The sequence below is a fragment of the Solanum pennellii genome, chromosome 3, assembly GCF_001406875.1.
Source record: "Solanum pennellii chromosome 3, SPENNV200".
NCBI classification, from domain to species: Eukaryota; Viridiplantae; Streptophyta; class Magnoliopsida; order Solanales; family Solanaceae; genus Solanum; species Solanum pennellii.
The window spans coordinates 64,190,697-64,207,240 of record NC_028639.1 but is presented as its reverse complement, the minus strand read 5'-3'; the positions used below and the strand labels follow the sequence as shown (position 1 = coordinate 64,207,240).

At 34.7% G+C, this 16,544-nt stretch overlaps 3 protein-coding genes across 4 annotated transcripts; 1 reads left to right on the top strand and 2 right to left on the bottom strand.

The window, feature by feature from the left end:
- Positions 1-1,145: 1,145 nt before the first annotated feature.
- On the top strand, positions 1,146-7,401 carry LOC107015295 (sialyltransferase-like protein 2). Of its 2 annotated transcripts, none has more exons than XM_015215517.2 (12): positions 1,146-1,507; positions 1,603-1,676; positions 3,226-3,315; positions 3,592-3,669; positions 3,848-3,948; positions 4,341-4,533; positions 4,611-4,701; positions 4,776-4,840; positions 5,650-5,804; positions 5,922-6,003; positions 6,526-6,635; positions 6,770-7,401. In XM_015215517.2, the coding sequence occupies exons 1-12, from the start codon at positions 1,420-1,422 to the stop codon at positions 6,984-6,986; spliced, it is 1,344 nt and encodes a 447-aa protein (XP_015071003.1). In that variant the 5' UTR covers positions 1,146-1,419; the 3' UTR covers positions 6,987-7,401. The 2 variants fall into 2 exon arrangements, with proteins under 2 accessions (XP_015071003.1, XP_015071004.1); XM_015215518.2 differs by having other exon boundaries at positions 1,466-1,507; positions 3,242-3,315; positions 6,770-7,331.
- Positions 7,402-9,236: 1,835 nt separating this feature from the next.
- On the bottom strand, positions 9,237-10,829 carry LOC107015296. Its single transcript, XM_027915743.1, has 2 exons — positions 9,856-10,829; positions 9,237-9,742 (listed from the first exon to the last, which is right to left on the bottom strand). The coding sequence occupies exon 1, from the start codon at positions 10,678-10,680 to the stop codon at positions 9,874-9,876; it is 807 nt and encodes a 268-aa protein (XP_027771544.1). The 5' UTR covers positions 10,681-10,829; the 3' UTR covers positions 9,237-9,742; positions 9,856-9,873.
- A 909-nt stretch (positions 10,830-11,738) lies between these two features.
- On the bottom strand, positions 11,739-14,741 carry LOC107012730 (translocon-associated protein subunit beta-like). The gene is made up of 6 exons (XM_015212644.2): positions 14,290-14,741; positions 13,101-13,199; positions 12,870-12,978; positions 12,697-12,768; positions 12,556-12,561; positions 11,739-12,068 (listed from the first exon to the last, which is right to left on the bottom strand). The coding sequence occupies exons 1-6, from the start codon at positions 14,463-14,465 to the stop codon at positions 11,949-11,951; spliced, it is 582 nt and encodes a 193-aa protein (XP_015068130.1). The 5' UTR covers positions 14,466-14,741; the 3' UTR covers positions 11,739-11,948.
- Between the last annotated feature and the right edge of the window lie 1,803 nt (positions 14,742-16,544).

The following is a 16,544-nucleotide window of genomic DNA, read 5'->3' as shown; positions in this document are numbered from 1 at the left end:
GATTTTTTAAAAAAAATTAAAGATTAAATATAGAAATATAAAACTAATTTTTCACTTTCATTAAATATAGGGTATGTGTGAGCTCATTTTGTAACAGTAAGGATATATGTGAGTCATTTGTATAGCGGTACGAATATATATAGGTCATTTTCATAATAAATGACATATCAACTCCATATGACAAAGTTGAGGGGTATATTAGACCATTTTCCCTAAATATTGTGTTGTAAGGTTCATTTTGGAGAATCTCTCCATTAAAGACTTCCAATTTTAATGTCATAAGGTCCATTTTGGAGAACCTTTTTATCAAAGATTGTTTTCATATTCGCATCTTTAAACTAAAATTTTCAATTAAGGAAAAAGGGATCCTCACCCATTGCATCACATCTGCTGATGATGATACAATGAGGTCTAAGCGGATCAACACGAGACATTATAACATGTAAAAAAAATAAGGAAGGTTTAGTTATTATTTAAAAAGGTTTTAATATTACGATCAATCACTATATTTATTATTACTAATATTAAAATGACAAAATAAGTTTTTATACTTAATAAAATCACTCAACTACAACTAAAAATAGGACATTTTGTGATTAGTAATTTCTTAGCAACTATCCCATAATTTTTTGTTACAAAAATTAATTTTATAACTTTAGTGTTATGATCGGTTAGTTGAGGAACTCTAACACCAACAAAAATTAGTTTTTTGACTTTAGTGTTACCAAAAATGACTATTATAAAACTTAATCCCTCGATTGCTAATAATATCCACGACTTATAGATCAGGAGTTAAGATGCATTACATTTAATTTGTTGAAATATATAATCTTAAACTTAGTTAATGTACAATTTAAATTCTAATATACTCTATAAAGATAAACAAATTATTAAATCAGAAAAATATAAAATTGCAATAAATTGACAATAATATAAAAATCTGTCAGTACTCACATAACTTTTGTTGTTTTTAAATTTTTTCCTTTAAAATATATTTAATGGTAAAAGAAAATGTTGGATCTAATTACTTTTGGAAACTCTAGATATCAAGATAAATTTTGAAATTTTCCAGTATAGAAGAGTAGATTTCCGTATTTTGGCAATTTATTTGGGTCGAAAATAGAATAGTAGTATTTCAATGGGTGTTAGAAGGAATATTGTAAGTTTATGAACCTAAACTGAGAAAGAATAAAGTTGAAGTGACTGAAACACACGTTTTTTAACTTGATTTTGTTTGCTAAAAGAGAAGCTTCTGGTGCATCAGTGATTTGAGAGCGAAAAATTTAAGACAGTTCAATTTCGTCCTCCAGATCTAACGCTAACCATATGAACACTCACTGTAAAGCGCAATCGATTCGTTGATTGATCAAACTGAAAGTGCAGACAATTGGCTAAGTATTAGTAGTAATATAGATTTAGATGAATCTATTGAAGTTTTTACTTGCAGCTTGTTTGGCTTCTGGACTCGCAGCTATTCTCATCTACATCACTGGCGTCGACACTCTACGTGAGAGCATAATTTATTTACCATTTTAAGTTTCGTTGTGCACCGACTTGTGAATGTGAATGAATTGATATATTTTGTTCGTTTTTTGTTTGCAGATGGATCATATCATTTATCTGATGAGGATTTGGAGGCGTTACATTCTCTACAGTCTGGTTTCCAGAAGTGCGTGGTGAGTTGGACTTGCAGTGGCTTTTGGTTATGTGATTTCTGTTTTGTTATCGATGTTTGTTTTCATTGCTCTAGTTAATTAAGCTATGAAGTAGCTGAATTGCCGAATGTCTAGGTTAATCTTTGTTTCGTGCACTATTCTGGTTACTGCATTGTGGAGACGCGAGAAAATTATGGTATCGTAGGTTTGATTGGCATATTTCTGTTTATTTACTGCTAGCTTGGATCTCGGGTTGTTAAATCTTTGTGTGTAATCTTATCTAGCATATCTAAACTTGTCTGATTGAACATCCTTGAACCAGACTGCAATAGTTAACTTTTACCAGGATTTGTTGCTTGCTCTTGTAGCTGAGGTCAGTGTTTTTTACCTCTATTTGTATATTTTCTGATATCATTGCTTTATGGATGTCTGTAGCATTCCTTTTTGTTCAAGCATATGGAGTAGCACTCTTAGTTTAAGATGAAAGCTGAAGAACATTTTCTTGCTAAGTAAGCAAAACTTTTCATTAATAGCCCACATCCACACACGAAGGCAACGTGCCGTTGCGAAAAAGAAATAACCAAGTCTTTACAATCAGCTTTGCTGTACCGAGTCTATGAAATCTACCAGACTATTCTCATGATACATAATGCAATTTACACCAGAGAGCTAACATACTAAACCCTTTAACTTAAAAATCACATACAGTTACAGGCTTTCCTTAAAAATGTCTTTGGTTCCACAAAAACTAAGCCATGTAGGCTGGTATTCTCCCCACATCCTCTTCAGATATAATCGGACTTAGTTCCATACCCACGGCAAATAAGTTTTCAAGTGACCTAGAATCACCATTCAACTCCAAAAATTTGAGAAAGAGTACCCAAAATTTGGATGCCACTGGGAAATGCAAAAAAGGTGTCCATTGTCCATTTATATGCTCCACACATGTAGCATTTGCTGCATAATTTGCAGTTCTCCCCTCTGGAAGTTCCTCTGTTTCAAGCAGGTATCATGAACCGTTAACCAACTGAAGCAACCCAATTTATAAGGAGCTTTGGTCTTCCCATATCATTTCCACTCTGATTCCAGTTTTGGTGAGACTTTGGTAGCAAGACTTCACAGTGAACCTTCCGCTACTGATAGCTGTCCAGACCAGTGAGGCGGGCTCATTTGAGATGCACTAACCTGCTCCAAATCTTGTAGCTTTATATCCATTTGTCAATTAACACACTCCTTCTAAAACTAACAGTTTGGTCATTCCTAGTTCTGCACTGAGCAATAGTTGCTTCTCTCTCTGCTGCAAAGCTAAATGGATCTGTGTACTTTGGCTTCAGGAAAAGTTGAAAAGATTAAGAATATTATTTTGTGCAATATTTTCATAGTTGTGCCTTTTCTCTTGGCATCTTCAGTTGCAAAAATAGTGAGATTACTTTGTTCTGGTTATTGTGTTTGGTTTATATGTAAGGCCTGAACGGAGATTGCTGTACTTTAGCAAGTAGATCTTTAAGATTGGTTGAAAACATGTGCCATCCTCATGTTTGTTGTATTAGCTAACTGGAAACTGATGCAGAGTGCAAATGGATTAGGTTTACAAGCTGCAAGTGGCAGGGACTATTGTGAGGTTACAATGAAGTTTCCTGGTGAAACAGTACCAAAGTGGGTAAGTTTTCTTTCGTTCACTGGTCCCCCACCCCTCTACCCTTTCTTGCCATATAGGAATATAGGGAAACTATCGCAGCTACCATGGTAGTTTATCTTCTTCATCATCATTCAAAGCATGACACATTATTGCCTAATTCTCTTTCCTGCTGGCCGACATGATTTCCATATCACTTGATTCTTATTTCACAAATTTGGGAACCCAAAACTAGTTGTTACATATCCTCAGCTAGTACTTTAACCACCTTTTTGTTTTTTTTGGTTTCACTTATAATAGAAAGATCCAAAAACTGGAGAACTTGAGGGCTTGTCATATGAACTGAACTTATGTGAAGCTGTGGCTACTTGGGAACAGGTCAGTAATTTTTTCACACGACTACTGGATTAAATTGTACTATTTCTGTTATTAGTGAAATAAGGTGTTCTGTTTCTCTGACAAGAGCATATGCTTGAAGCTGGCTTACCTAAAGTTTACAGCTTGCACCTTATTTTACATACTACAATTGATTTAAATACAGTGGGATGATTGCTAGGTGAGGAACAGTACCACAGTACTCACAAAGGAGTACATTGATGCCCTACCAAATGGATGGGAGGACTATGCATGGAGAAGGATTAATAAGGGGGTACTTCTGTAAGTGTGATCTCACTCTTAACCATATGATTGTTGATATTGTTGGTACTACCACTTAGAAGTCCTTATATAAGTGCATAACTAGCTGCATAACAATGATTGGAGTGATTAACTTTTGCTTCGAAAAGTTAATGTAGACACTCTCTTACTGCGTCGCACTATGTTGATTGTTGCTTGCCTTTTTATGATATATAATTGGAATATATTATATGATCTTGCAGCAGAGCGAAATATATACTTGTTATATTGTTCTGCTGATACCTCTTAATGCTTATAAAAGTTCTTCAATCTTTCATGAATTATTTTACAATTAGCGTGAACCTCAACTTCCTGTAACTAAAGAATCTGGTGTGGGTTGTTGATTTTTGTGGAGTATCACTTTTCTGGTGCAGGAACCAATGTGAAAATAGAACTCTTTGCATGGAGAAGCTCTCTCTAGTACTTCCAGAAAGACCACCATTATTTCCAAGGCAGTATAGTCGATGTGCTGTTATAGGCAACTCAGGAGATCTTCTTAAAACAAAATTTGGTGATGAGATTGATAGCTATGAAGCTGTTTTCAGGGAAAATGGAGCACCGATACAGGTTTTGCAAGCTGATCAACTTCTCTTTTTCACTTGATTTTGTGTACCCCTAACACCTGCCTTCTTTGGTTTTTACAGAACTACACAGAATTTGTGGGCACGAAAAGTACATTTCGCCTTCTTAATAGGGGTTCTGCTAAAGCTCTTGACAAAGTAGCAGAGTTGTATGGTATTGGCACAATTCCCACTTTTGTAGGGTTTGATCTTTCATTACGACCATGCTAAATATCTTAAATTCTACAGAAAGAGGAAAGGAGGTGTTGATAGTCAAAACAACTATACATGATATCATGAACAAGATGATTCGGGTGAGCACTTTCTTCTGCATTTGATATACACAGATGGACTAGTAAAATACCCCATTGTTTTGCACGATGTGTATTAACATAGACTATATTAAACTATGTTGCTCGGACTCTTCAAAAATGTCATCAGATGCGTGTCGGATCCTTCAAAACTAGTGCATTTTCGGAGGACCCGACACAAGTGCGGCAACATTTTTGGAGAATCTGAGTAACTTAGATATTAAAGAACTATCCACCGATGTCGGAAGTAAGAGAATATGGTCCATTAATAAGATGATGGAACAACTGGAATCTTTAATTTTGCACTATTTTGGAAATGAGTGTCATGTATGTTGCATCACTATGCAGAAATTCTGTAATGTAGAATGCTAACACAAGTATAATCATAACACTGACTGTATATCCCAGCTGACTTTTTTGTGCTTTTATTTTGGGAAGGTCTATCTAATAAGCCAAATCTTGGTGAGTTATTTCTGATATCTAGTTTGGGAAGACCTTTTCCTTTCGTAATGAAATATAAGCCAGAATTTTGGTTTGGCTGTCAGTATGCTTGAAATAGTTCCTGCATTATGTGTTGCTTGTTATTCTATAGCTAATGTATCCACTCCCAAGTGTCTTTCCCCAACTCGATATATCTTTGGCCATGTGATGCAATAAAGTTGTTTCTGAGGCAGACTGGAAACTATAATCTGTTTGGTAGTATATCATTTTGTCGGAAGAATCTCAACCCAGTGTTCTGCATCAATAAGGTTGTTTCAGACAGACTGGAAATTATTTATTTACATCTTCCTGTTTGGTATATCTTTCTGTAGGAAGTTCCCATTCTCAACAAAGTGTATCTCATGTTGGGTGCATCCTTTGGTTCAGCAGCAAAAGGAACTGGACTGAAGGCTCTAGAATTTGCCCTCTCCATCTGTGACACTGTCGACATGTATGGTTTTACAGTTGATCCAGGCTATAAAGAATGGTAAGATGAAGCTAAAACAGCTTATGGTGGATATTCTTTGTTCTAAATATTTCTAGAACGTATCATTGCATCTTCCTTTCCTGCATACGTGATAATAAAGTGTTTATATCATCACAGGACCAGGTATTTTTCAGAGGCTCGGCAAGGTCATACACCTCTGCAAGGAAGGGCATATTATCAAATGATGGAATGCCTAGGGGTTAGTTAACTACTCCTATAAAAATGCTACTCTGTTTCTTTTTCCCCAAATGATGAGAGTCTTCATTCCTGTTGAAATATTGTAGTATGAGTTGCTCAAGTTGTTTAGACAAGTCTAAGGGGAGGGAAGTTGGTCATACTATGAAAATAATGTCTTTAACCACTTACTTCAATTGTCAGAAAAGAAAGTAAGCAAACTTATCACTAAAGAGAGAGCACGGAGATCACAGATTTGCCAGTAACACACACTCAGAAGTACAGATGGTGCAGATACAACCTGGAGAAACATTTACACAATACTCCTAAAATAGACAACTAGAAACTTGAAATATTTACACCATACATAAAATAGAGACAACTAGAAACATATAGATTTTAGACCTCCTAACATAGAAGCTTGAAAACAGTCATAGGACAGCTAGTAATATCACTTGGATGCTTAGCTGTTGTTACATTCTCTTTAGGGTATAAGAACGTTCTTCATTGATATATTGCAAATCTAACATTTATCAATTTTTTAAAGCTTATTAAAATCCATTCTCCAATGCGAGCCGATCCAGATCGTGTTGTGAAGTGGTTACCCAGCCGCAGCACAATCACTGCTGCCCGAATTGCATCAGAGAAGTTGCTCAGGTGAATGACTGTTTCTTTCAGTGGCAATAAACTGTATTTCAACTGTTAAGAAAATCCACATCCCAATTTCATCTCAAGTCCCTTTATTTAATTTGCTCAACAACCTTATATAAGCTTGGTTTGCATGCCTGTAGGAGGGTTGGAGCTGGATCGACCAATCTTTTGGCTACATGTTCCATAATCAAGAAGCAACAGAAAGGAAATGATGTTGACATGTCAAACCTTAGAAAAGCAGCTGTTGAACATCAGAAATATGTAAAAGGCACTACAATGTATCCTTTGGAGCACAATCCAGGACATGGCCAACTCTGCACAGTTCCCAACAAGTTGATAGTCAGAAAACTGAACTAACATGAATTCATTACACCAGACTTCAGGGTCATGCTGTGAAAAAGCCCTGCGTTCTTTGGGAAGATGGTCTGCCAACTTTTTCTTTTGGTGCATTTGTTGACCACTCCCCACTGTCTTGAGAATTTGCGTGCTTGCTACCTGAATGTTTTGATCAAAGTTGGTTACAAGTATTGTTGACAAGGCCTTGTCACGTCCAAGGTTAAGGTGGCTATTCTCTTACCAAAATTATACAGCAGAGTTCTCTTTATATTCATGTATTCTTTTGGCGGCTTGTATGGGACCAGGATGATATCTTTCAGTTAGTTTAGCCTTTTAAAATGTAATGAGCAACCGGCTCTTTTCTCGTGGTGTTGGTTTTAATATATGAAATGAAGAAATCAAGCGCTAATCAGCATTTGTTATGGATTAGAAAATCTAGCATCTTTGTCCATTTAATTTATGGTATCATTCAACAACAAAATCTTAATCTTGAAATATAATACTCATATTCTTTTTCAGAACATACATCATTGGAGTTGTTCAACTCTATTTTCAATTAGTCATAGCAATGGCTCATACAGCTTCTGATGTATACAGTTGGGAAAACATCTAAATCCTGTTCTGAATGCGAAACCAGAAATGATCCTGGTTGCCCTTTTTATTTTTCATAAAATAATCCTGATATCCGGGAATGAGAATAACCATGCAATAAAAGTTTCTGAACTACCAGGATGCCATTTTCTGGCAAATGAGTATTTACATTCCTTGCAAACTTGATTCTTACATCTCTTTACAAAATTTAGAAGAGCCGATGTTACAGAATTGGTCGAGCATGATCAGGTTCTTTGGAACACAAAAACTGAAAGATAAGATGGTTCTGCACATTTGGTCCAGAACATCAAGAAGCAAATTCAAGATGAGGTGAAAGCACATAGCATAACAAAACAAAGTGGCATCTAAACAATCAATTCATTGGTTTGGATAAGAATCTCAAACATTCTGAAAATCCATATATGTGGAAAGCAGAACTCTGAAAATTTATCGGTGCTTGTTTCTATGACAGGCCTTTTATTTAGATTTGGAATGAAATATTCTGAATGTGGAGTAGGTATTCAATTACAGAATAAGCAACAACCTATCAGATAAGCTTGCTTTTGCTGATATTTATAACTGACCAACAAAATTATATCTTCCAAAGCCTGTCAAAAACTAATCAAAGACGAAGGGAGCATGTCCGGCCAAAATTTCTGCCACAAAATGAAATTCATCCAAGGAGGTTTGGAAAGGAGCAGGTAGAGGAGAATGCAAGAAAGATGTAGTGGGTGTATTTGCACTTTGCACCCAACTGTCAATGTCAGAGGTGCGGTGGACGCAAGAGGTAAACCACATTCACTGACCTAAAATCATAAATCTGTCACGAGAGGGAAAGGGTTGGTAACATCTTAATTTTGGAGAGGACAGGCCAGTCTTTGCATAGGCATCTGTTTGCTTGTGGTTGTCATTCCAAGGGGAAAGGGGACATTGGTATTCACTTCAGCATCTTGTTGTCCTGCACTACTTGGTGAGGACAAGCCATGTAATGGTTAATAAATGACATTCTTGATAAGGAGGCAGACCCAAGCTTATTTTCTAAAGAAGCATTTCAGAGACATCAATATGTGCAACTCAATATGCTTTTGCAGGGTTGCTCTAACTAAAGTATGCCACTGTGTTCTTATGTGTAATTCATCCTTCTACCTAAGAGTTCCACGGCAACATTTCTACATGGCAATGTGGATGTGTCCTGCTATAGTTTCATTTAAGCAAGGTATCTTTGAGATATTAACAATGAAGCTTAGAATTCACATCACCATTGTCAACTCCTAAAACTTAGCAAAAAGTTAAAAGTACCACAGAGAGAGGTTTATATAAATATTATCTTTAACAAGGACATACGTAAGCATAAGAACACAGGAACTACAAAACAATTATAAGCACATTCTCAGAGTATTAGTGTTTCAGAAACAACCTCTCTTTAGTCTCTACCTTACCCAAGGTAGGGGGTACGGTTTGCGTACCCCCTCCCCCTCCCCAGACCCCACTTATGGGATCACAGTGGGTATGCTGGTGCTGGTGTTGGTGTTGTCATCTCAGAGTATTAGTTGCACACAAATGATATAAACCCGACAATGTAGCAAGCAAGTCCATAACCAAAATTCCACAACATCATGTGCAGAATTGGCTACTGAATTAACACCAAGCAGACATTAGATAATGGCCGAAGGAGAAGTGTTTTTTTTTTTGGGATCATGGACATTAGAGGGTCCAAGGGAATGTTCTCTACAGCTCACTCCCATCATCAATCATCAATAAAATTATTTTACCTTATCACAAAGAAAATGTTCTCTAGAGCTCCTCATGCTACAATGAATTGAAGATACAATTCACAACGCTGCAGGTACTCGAGAAAGAAAGGATGCCAATGTCTCAGTCCAGTCATTTCGGAAGTAGCAGCAACACACATTAAGCAACCAAATAAGAGTTGTGGAAGTCAAATAAGATTGTGAAATCAGCTTAAATAAGATTGCAAAATCAAGATTGTGAAAAGAAGATTGGACATAAAACTTTATTAGGAAAACTAAGGAGTAACTACCATTCATTTTCTTGAATGATGCTTCACTATTTTTTCTGGCTCAAAAGTTTTGATCTATTTAGGATCAAATAAACAAAGATGTTACCAACAGTAAGAGCACTGTACACTTCACAGCCATTGCTAGTATATCAGAATTGCATCTGAACTATAAAAAGAACACAAAAACTGCAAAATTAGAGGTTAAGCAGCAAGTGATGCTAATATCTGGAATGAATTCAACCATAGGCTTATGCAGCTACAAAAACCTTAAAGGGATACCTTTTCCCTGGTAGAAACTCATGAGAAACCTTTATTGAGGTTCTGAATTGAGCAATACATTTTCCTTCGCGATCCGACTGCAGTGATTCCCATATCCTTTAGATCCTCCAATGTTAGCATTGGTAAAACCTCATCATCAACCTCATGAATCTCAAACAGAGAGGCATACTGACCAAGTCCCAACTGGTTCAGCCATACCTTAATCCCATTCCTCTTCCAATCTGGGGCCTTTGTATCAGTTGGGACATCCTCAGAAACCCTAATTGCCCTCTTCCTACTATTCACATTATCAATTCTCCTATCAATGTCAATAGTACTCATGTTTACATTATCATTAGTTTTGTTATTGTCATGGGAATGAACTGGGCTGTGTTCATTATTCTCCAAATCTTCGACATCAGTGCTGAGCATTTTGTCATTTTCACTATCATTAACTTTAGGAGTCCAACCCGACCTCATCTTCTTAGTCACTAGCCCCTTCTTAGATTTCAAATTCTTAATCTTCCAACTACCAATCGTAACATCATCCAAATTCGCATCCCCAACATCCTCTTCATCAACATTACTCCATTTTTTCCTAGAATTGCTACTTTCATTAGGGTTAGTATCAACAAGAGTAAGAGTTTGATTACTTGATAAGTTTGTACGATGGCGATTACTGTTGGATGAATCCTTCCAGAGAGACTTGAATTTCCGTTGGTCGAACGAAGAATGTTCACCACCAATGTCGCCTAACCTTACGCTGGGTCGACGATAACGCTTGGAGCCGACGTTGTCATGTGCCGCCATTTCTCCGCCGTCGTCCGGTGATTGATGCTCGGACATTTAGAAAAGCGGTTAGGGTTTGGGGGAGAAAAAATGCGCACATTAAGGAGAAGGGTTCGATTTTATATGAGAAGTGAAAGAAGAAAATTGGAAGGCAAATTTATTTGAGTTTTGTTGGTATGAAAACAAAGTGAGGGCTGAGAGTGAGAAACCTTTGGAACCTTCGAAAGAGTGGAAGATGGATTATATATATATCTTCTAGATGCATGCCACGTATGCAGGATCATAGATGAGACAATAGTGGGTTCCATATGCATATCACCGATTGCATCCTTTCATATATGTTATTTGTCCGTTTTATTTTATTTGATTTGTATATTAAAAATAAATAAGTAAAATTTTTATTAGATTTATGTGAGTCAATATGAAAATAATATCTCACAACAAAAAACTAGAACATATGATTAAACTTTGAAATAAGGTATAGTATTTATGTGATATTGAGACTGATTTTCTTTTTGAATAAGAGGAGTAACAATATTTTTGATCGGGGGAGTATTTTTTCTCCTTTGACGGCTCAATATGTAAAAAAAAAACACAAATTCTGCTAAAATTAGTCCCTGATTTTAAAAGTAATACTTAAAATTTGTTGGAGGTTTTATTACTCGTCTCAAAAATGATGATTATAATGTTTTGGATTTGAGCTCTGGATATAAAATTATCTTTACTCAAAATATTTCATTCTTCAAAGTGAAATTTTTTGGGCCAAATCTAAATTGGTCGGATCAATAGTAAATGGGAAATGAAAATGAAAAGATTGATTTATGATGGCCAGAGGAATGCAAAGTAATATTATCACCATATTGAGCTCATCTGAATTCAGTATTTTTGTACGAAGGCATTTGTGTTTGCATCAGCAGTTTTAGTACCACTCCAACAAAATTGAAATATCTTCTCTGAGAATCAGAGTTGTTTGAGAAACATCACTTTCCCCTAAAACCTTTGATTAGCATAATGAACTTTACTGGTTTTAAAACCTTTGACGTTATCAGTATTCGAAGATTAAATTCTTTATATACATAAAAGTAATTTTTTATTTGATTGATTAGGCAGGCATCTCAATAAGATTTACATGTAAATAAAGTAACTTAAATATTTTTAGCAAGTAAAATTTCATATATAGCCCAAGTAAATTCATCTAATACATTTCAGTTCATCAAAATGCAATTACACGAATTTGTACGAGTGAAAGTTTGCTACAGCTGATGAACGATCAGGTATCAGGCCTTGCCTCTGCAAAAGAGAAGTTTGCTACAGCTGATGAACGATCAATGCCTTTTCTTTTCATTTCCAGAACTTGATTTAGATGATGGACTAGATATAATTCGCACGAACAAATAGACGATGAGAACTAAAGAAAAATGGGATCCATACTTTGCAAGCAACTTCTGCACAAAGAAAACAACTTACTATTAAAAAGAAATTTTCACATCAACTTGGCAAACAAAATATTAACCGAGAAATATTTGAGATTCTGACACACAATTCAAAACTCTCTAGATAATGGGCCTGTCCCTCTACCCTTCTATATGTAAATACCAAATTTTTGTTTTTCGACACTGTTCAAACACTTGACTTGAGCTTATCCACACATAACGTGATGTGCTCTTACCACTAGACATGCCCTGGGCACAGGTAACTACAGTATATATGCTAGCAATTACTTCATTTGGGAACGTTTGCTTAAGAACTATTCCAAATAGGAAATAGTTTCCAGATTAGTCACCACTAACCCTATTTCTGAAACAACTTCCCCTTACAAACCAACAGAAATGTACTAGAACCTTCACTTGCTTTTTTCGATTTGTGCCAGTGAAACTCAGAGACATTGAGTAGTGGACAAATGGAATAGAATAAAAGGAGGTGTCAAGTTACCTTTGCCTGAGTTGAGAAGCCAGTCCAAAACAGCCCAATTGGTAAAAGAAGAAACAATCTTTAGTCAGAACATCAAGAAATGTTTAAAGAACAATTATAAGGAAACCATATCTCATGCTTGTGTTAGGAGGGCAAAGTTACCAAATCTAATTTGTAGGCAACAGCTTTTTCTTCTAAGGTTTCTAGTGCAGGAACAGGGGTGGAATATGCTAGCTGCAAAATAGTCAACACAAAGCAAAAATAGAGTTGTGAAATAGAACGGTGAAGGCTCGAGGATACAAATAGGTTCTTAACAGATCTTCTACTAATCAAACCTGTAGTTTTGATTTTGTAGGAATACGATAAGTTATGAATGCAGGTGCACTGTAGTAAGCTGTTTGCACTTTGGATTCCAACTCAAAAGTGTGTGAAACATGAGAGCCACTGCCAATCACATACAACAAAAGAAAAATAGTGAATTAAAAAAACAAATTAGAGCAAGATTGAGAAACTAAAGAAACAGGATGTGAAAACAAGTTTTTGAATATACAAAAGGTTTCACTTACGCATCAAGTTTTTCCCATGAATTGGACGTGTTTCCAGCCACGAAATCAAATATTTCTGTGGACCAGCTATCATCAGTAAGATTTACATCATATATAGCACTGCATAAATTCAGAAAAGATATATGAAGTTTCTTCAGATAGACTAAACTTATCATCCTTCCAAAAAAAAGAAGTTTAAAGAACAGGACCTAGTGGTAGATATGCATGATTACAGCCACAAATGCATACCCACTCAAGTAAACTAGCGTACAATATCAGCCAAGTATCCTTTACTACAGAAGAACATGACATGATGATCTGTGGTAGGTGTTGCATACATGTTTAAAAATTGTAATAGGAGAATAATATGAAACTATGTAAATTAAGCAATGCAGATCGGCAAAGATCATAGAATGTAGTGTAAAATGAAAATATGTTTATCCATTTGAGAGCAATATTTTATGAGTAGTCACAGCTCAAATTCTCAAGTACAACTAGAAAGAACGATTAAAGAAAAGAAGATGCAGAAGTGACTATTGACAAATTACCAGAGCTCTAAGACCTACAACCTCCAAAGCAAACAATGATGAATAAGTAGAGCATGTACGAATATTTGTTACTTGGAAAGCATAGCTATACCAAAACAAAATATAATACTGATCTAGAGTGTTTTTTACTGCCTGCAATTCAACAACATGATTTACCCCTGCAAGTTTTATCTGCTGATTTGTCATCTCCATCATTGTTTTTTGTCTCGGCTAAAAAGACCTGCGTATTGAACCGGAAACCTCATGATTCTCTACCACTTCATTGATCACTAGCCCATAGAATATACTTCTCATTAAGATATTGTAAACTCATAGCATGTCCGATTTGAACAAATGGACATCATAAAAAATCTTACAATTTTAATTAGAATGACACAATTCATTCAATCAAGCTAAAAAAGAATCGGAAAATCCGCAGAAAAAGCAAAAGATGACCAAATTGGCAGATACTTCTTGCACTAACGATTTTAGCAGAGCAATGAATGTAACGCATTCAGAATCAAAAAATTGAATTGATCCCCAATTTCTCTGTGAAATTCACGATCTCATTTTAAAGGTTTATAACAGGAGTTCATCCATTCTACTGTAAACAAATAAAAAAGAATTAGATTGTTCAAACAACAACAAATGCAAGCTATAAGGAAAGAGCAAGGAGTACTGACACAGATCCATGATTATAGACGTCAATGGAAACGGAGACCCGTTCGGTGCCGGATTTGAGTTTTAGGAGTGAAGCCTTCTTGTGAGCCACCACAAACGAAGTTTCTGCTGCCTCTGTTAAAGAGGAAACTCCAAAAAGAGCAAAAATGGTGAAGATTAAGAATGGTGCTGTCGCCATTAGGAAATTAAATGTTTCGGAGGAGATGAATATGAAAAATTATATAAACGTGGAGGAAAGAAATATATATATTATTAGGGTACTGAAAAAGAGGTCAATGTCAGAAGTGGGCTTTTGGTATATACTGTCCCTACCTCAATTTGTTTCTATTGTCTCCAAGGAAGCCCACTAAAATAAAATGGAAAATCACATAGTAACATAACGTAAAACATATGATATGTATTTATTATTTAATGAAAATGATGCATAATGACAATAAAAAAATTTAGCCTATGTTAGGTACTAAATTACAGATGTTCAATTTTGTTCTTCGCTTGTTCATCAGATTTTTATGAATCCGAAATTGTATAATTTGGTTTTCACTTGTATAAATTCAAATTTTATATATGTTTATCCTATATATTTGTATAAGTTTTATGAAAAAAATTCTAATAAATTATCATAGTTTTGTATTGGCGAGCAAAATATATACAAGGATTTCTAAAAAATTCCTCAATATATAAGTACAAAATTTATATGTACTTTATCCTATTGAATATTTGCAAGAAAAATATATAAATGGACAGAGATATACAAACAACGGCCTCCATAGCAAACAAAACTATAACTATATAACGTAATTGTCGAAACTATAGCTATATAGACTTATTATGTCTACTATGTTTGTTATTTTTGAAATTTTCTCTGCTATTTATCATTGTAATTTTTAAAAAAATTACAATTCGTATCTATAATTAAGATTTTACAGTCATGTAATCTCTTCTCTCTTGCTCTCTCGCTCGTCTTTCTATCCCTCTGTCTCTCTCGCCTCCACCCATTGGCCGAGCCACATATAGTGAAGGGGTGTCGACCGACACCCCTTCGTCGAAAAATTACATTATATAGTTAGAATAAAAATATTTTTTATGTATATATATTACATATTGACACTCCTTGGCTTTTACACGATTTTATTTCTTTAGATTTTGACACCCCTTAAACAAAATTCTAGCTCCGCCACTGCGTCCACCTTTCTCACTCAATACAAATATAAATAGTTACAGACAATAATATAAGTACAAATGTTAATTGTCAATGATACAATTATTATAAATAATAAATATCAATTATACATATTCTTTTCAGTAATACAAGATAGAAATACACATAGAAACAAATGAATACAAATACACATAAGGCGAAAAATACAAATACAGAAGGCAACAAATACAAATGACAAGAGGAATGTTCTCTTTTATAAGTCACTAAATACAAAACCGAAGCACACAAATAAACATGAATATAATGCAATTTGTTATGGAATATAACATTGATACAATTACATTTGTTGATATGAATTGCAATTCATTAATACATCTGAACCTGATATATATTGTATTTAAATATAAATTATGTACAATTGTATTCATTGATATAAATATGTACTAGTTACATACATATAATCATTCAATAAATATATAAATTCAATTTATCAGTCTCTCTCCTTTCTCCTTCCCCCTTCTCGCTCATCTCTATCGTTTCCCTTTTTTTTCCTTCTAACTTGTAGCTATAAATTATACATAAGTAAATCATAGCTGATTATATTTTTATTACTAGCTATTTTTAATTTTTCTTTATTCATTTCTCCTTTTTTTTTATGTCAGGTAAGACACTAGACTAATTTTAGATACACAAAAAGTAAAATTCAGTCATTTGATTTTAAGTATTTTAGCTAAAGATGCTTACTGGGGAAAAAAGAAATACTTATGATACATTCATAACTCTACTAGACTAATTTTAGATACACAAAAAGTGAAATTCAGTCATTTGATTTTAAGTATTTTAGCTAAAGATGCTTACTGGGGAAAAAAACCCCTCATAATTGCACATGAATATACATTCTTGTTATGCACAAACCTTTCCTCTTAAATATTTTCTCCAAAAATGTCAACCATAATATTCAACATTATCTTAATGGCAACCATAATGTCAGTACAATGTTGGGAACAAAAGGGCAATTAAAGATAATAAGTTGCCTCTTAAATACTGTATTTTATGGCATACATTTTATATATATATATATATATATATATATATATA

Coding starts and splice junctions, on each gene's coding strand:
- LOC107015295 (XM_015215517.2), top strand. CDS start 1,420: ATGAATCTATTGAAGTTTTTACTTGCAGCTTGTTTGGCTTCTGGACTC. Junction 4,534..4,610: donor AAAATGGAGCACCGATACAG/GTTTTGCAAGCT, acceptor TGGTTTTTACAG/AACTACACAGAATTTGTGGG. Junction 4,841..5,649: donor TCATGAACAAGATGATTCGG/GTGAGCACTTTC, acceptor ATCTTTCTGTAG/GAAGTTCCCATTCTCAACAA.
- LOC107015296 (XM_027915743.1), bottom strand. CDS start 10,680: ATGTCCGAGCATCAATCACCGGACGACGGCGGAGAAATGGCGGCACAT.
- LOC107012730 (XM_015212644.2), bottom strand. CDS start 14,465: ATGGCGACAGCACCATTCTTAATCTTCACCATTTTTGCTCTTTTTGGA. Junction 13,200..14,289: donor GTCTATAATCATGGATCTGT/GTCAGTACTCCT, acceptor GAATTTATGCAG/TGCTATATATGATGTAAATC. Junction 12,769..12,869: donor CTACAAAATCAAAACTACAG/GTTTGATTAGTA, acceptor ACTATTTTGCAG/CTAGCATATTCCACCCCTGT.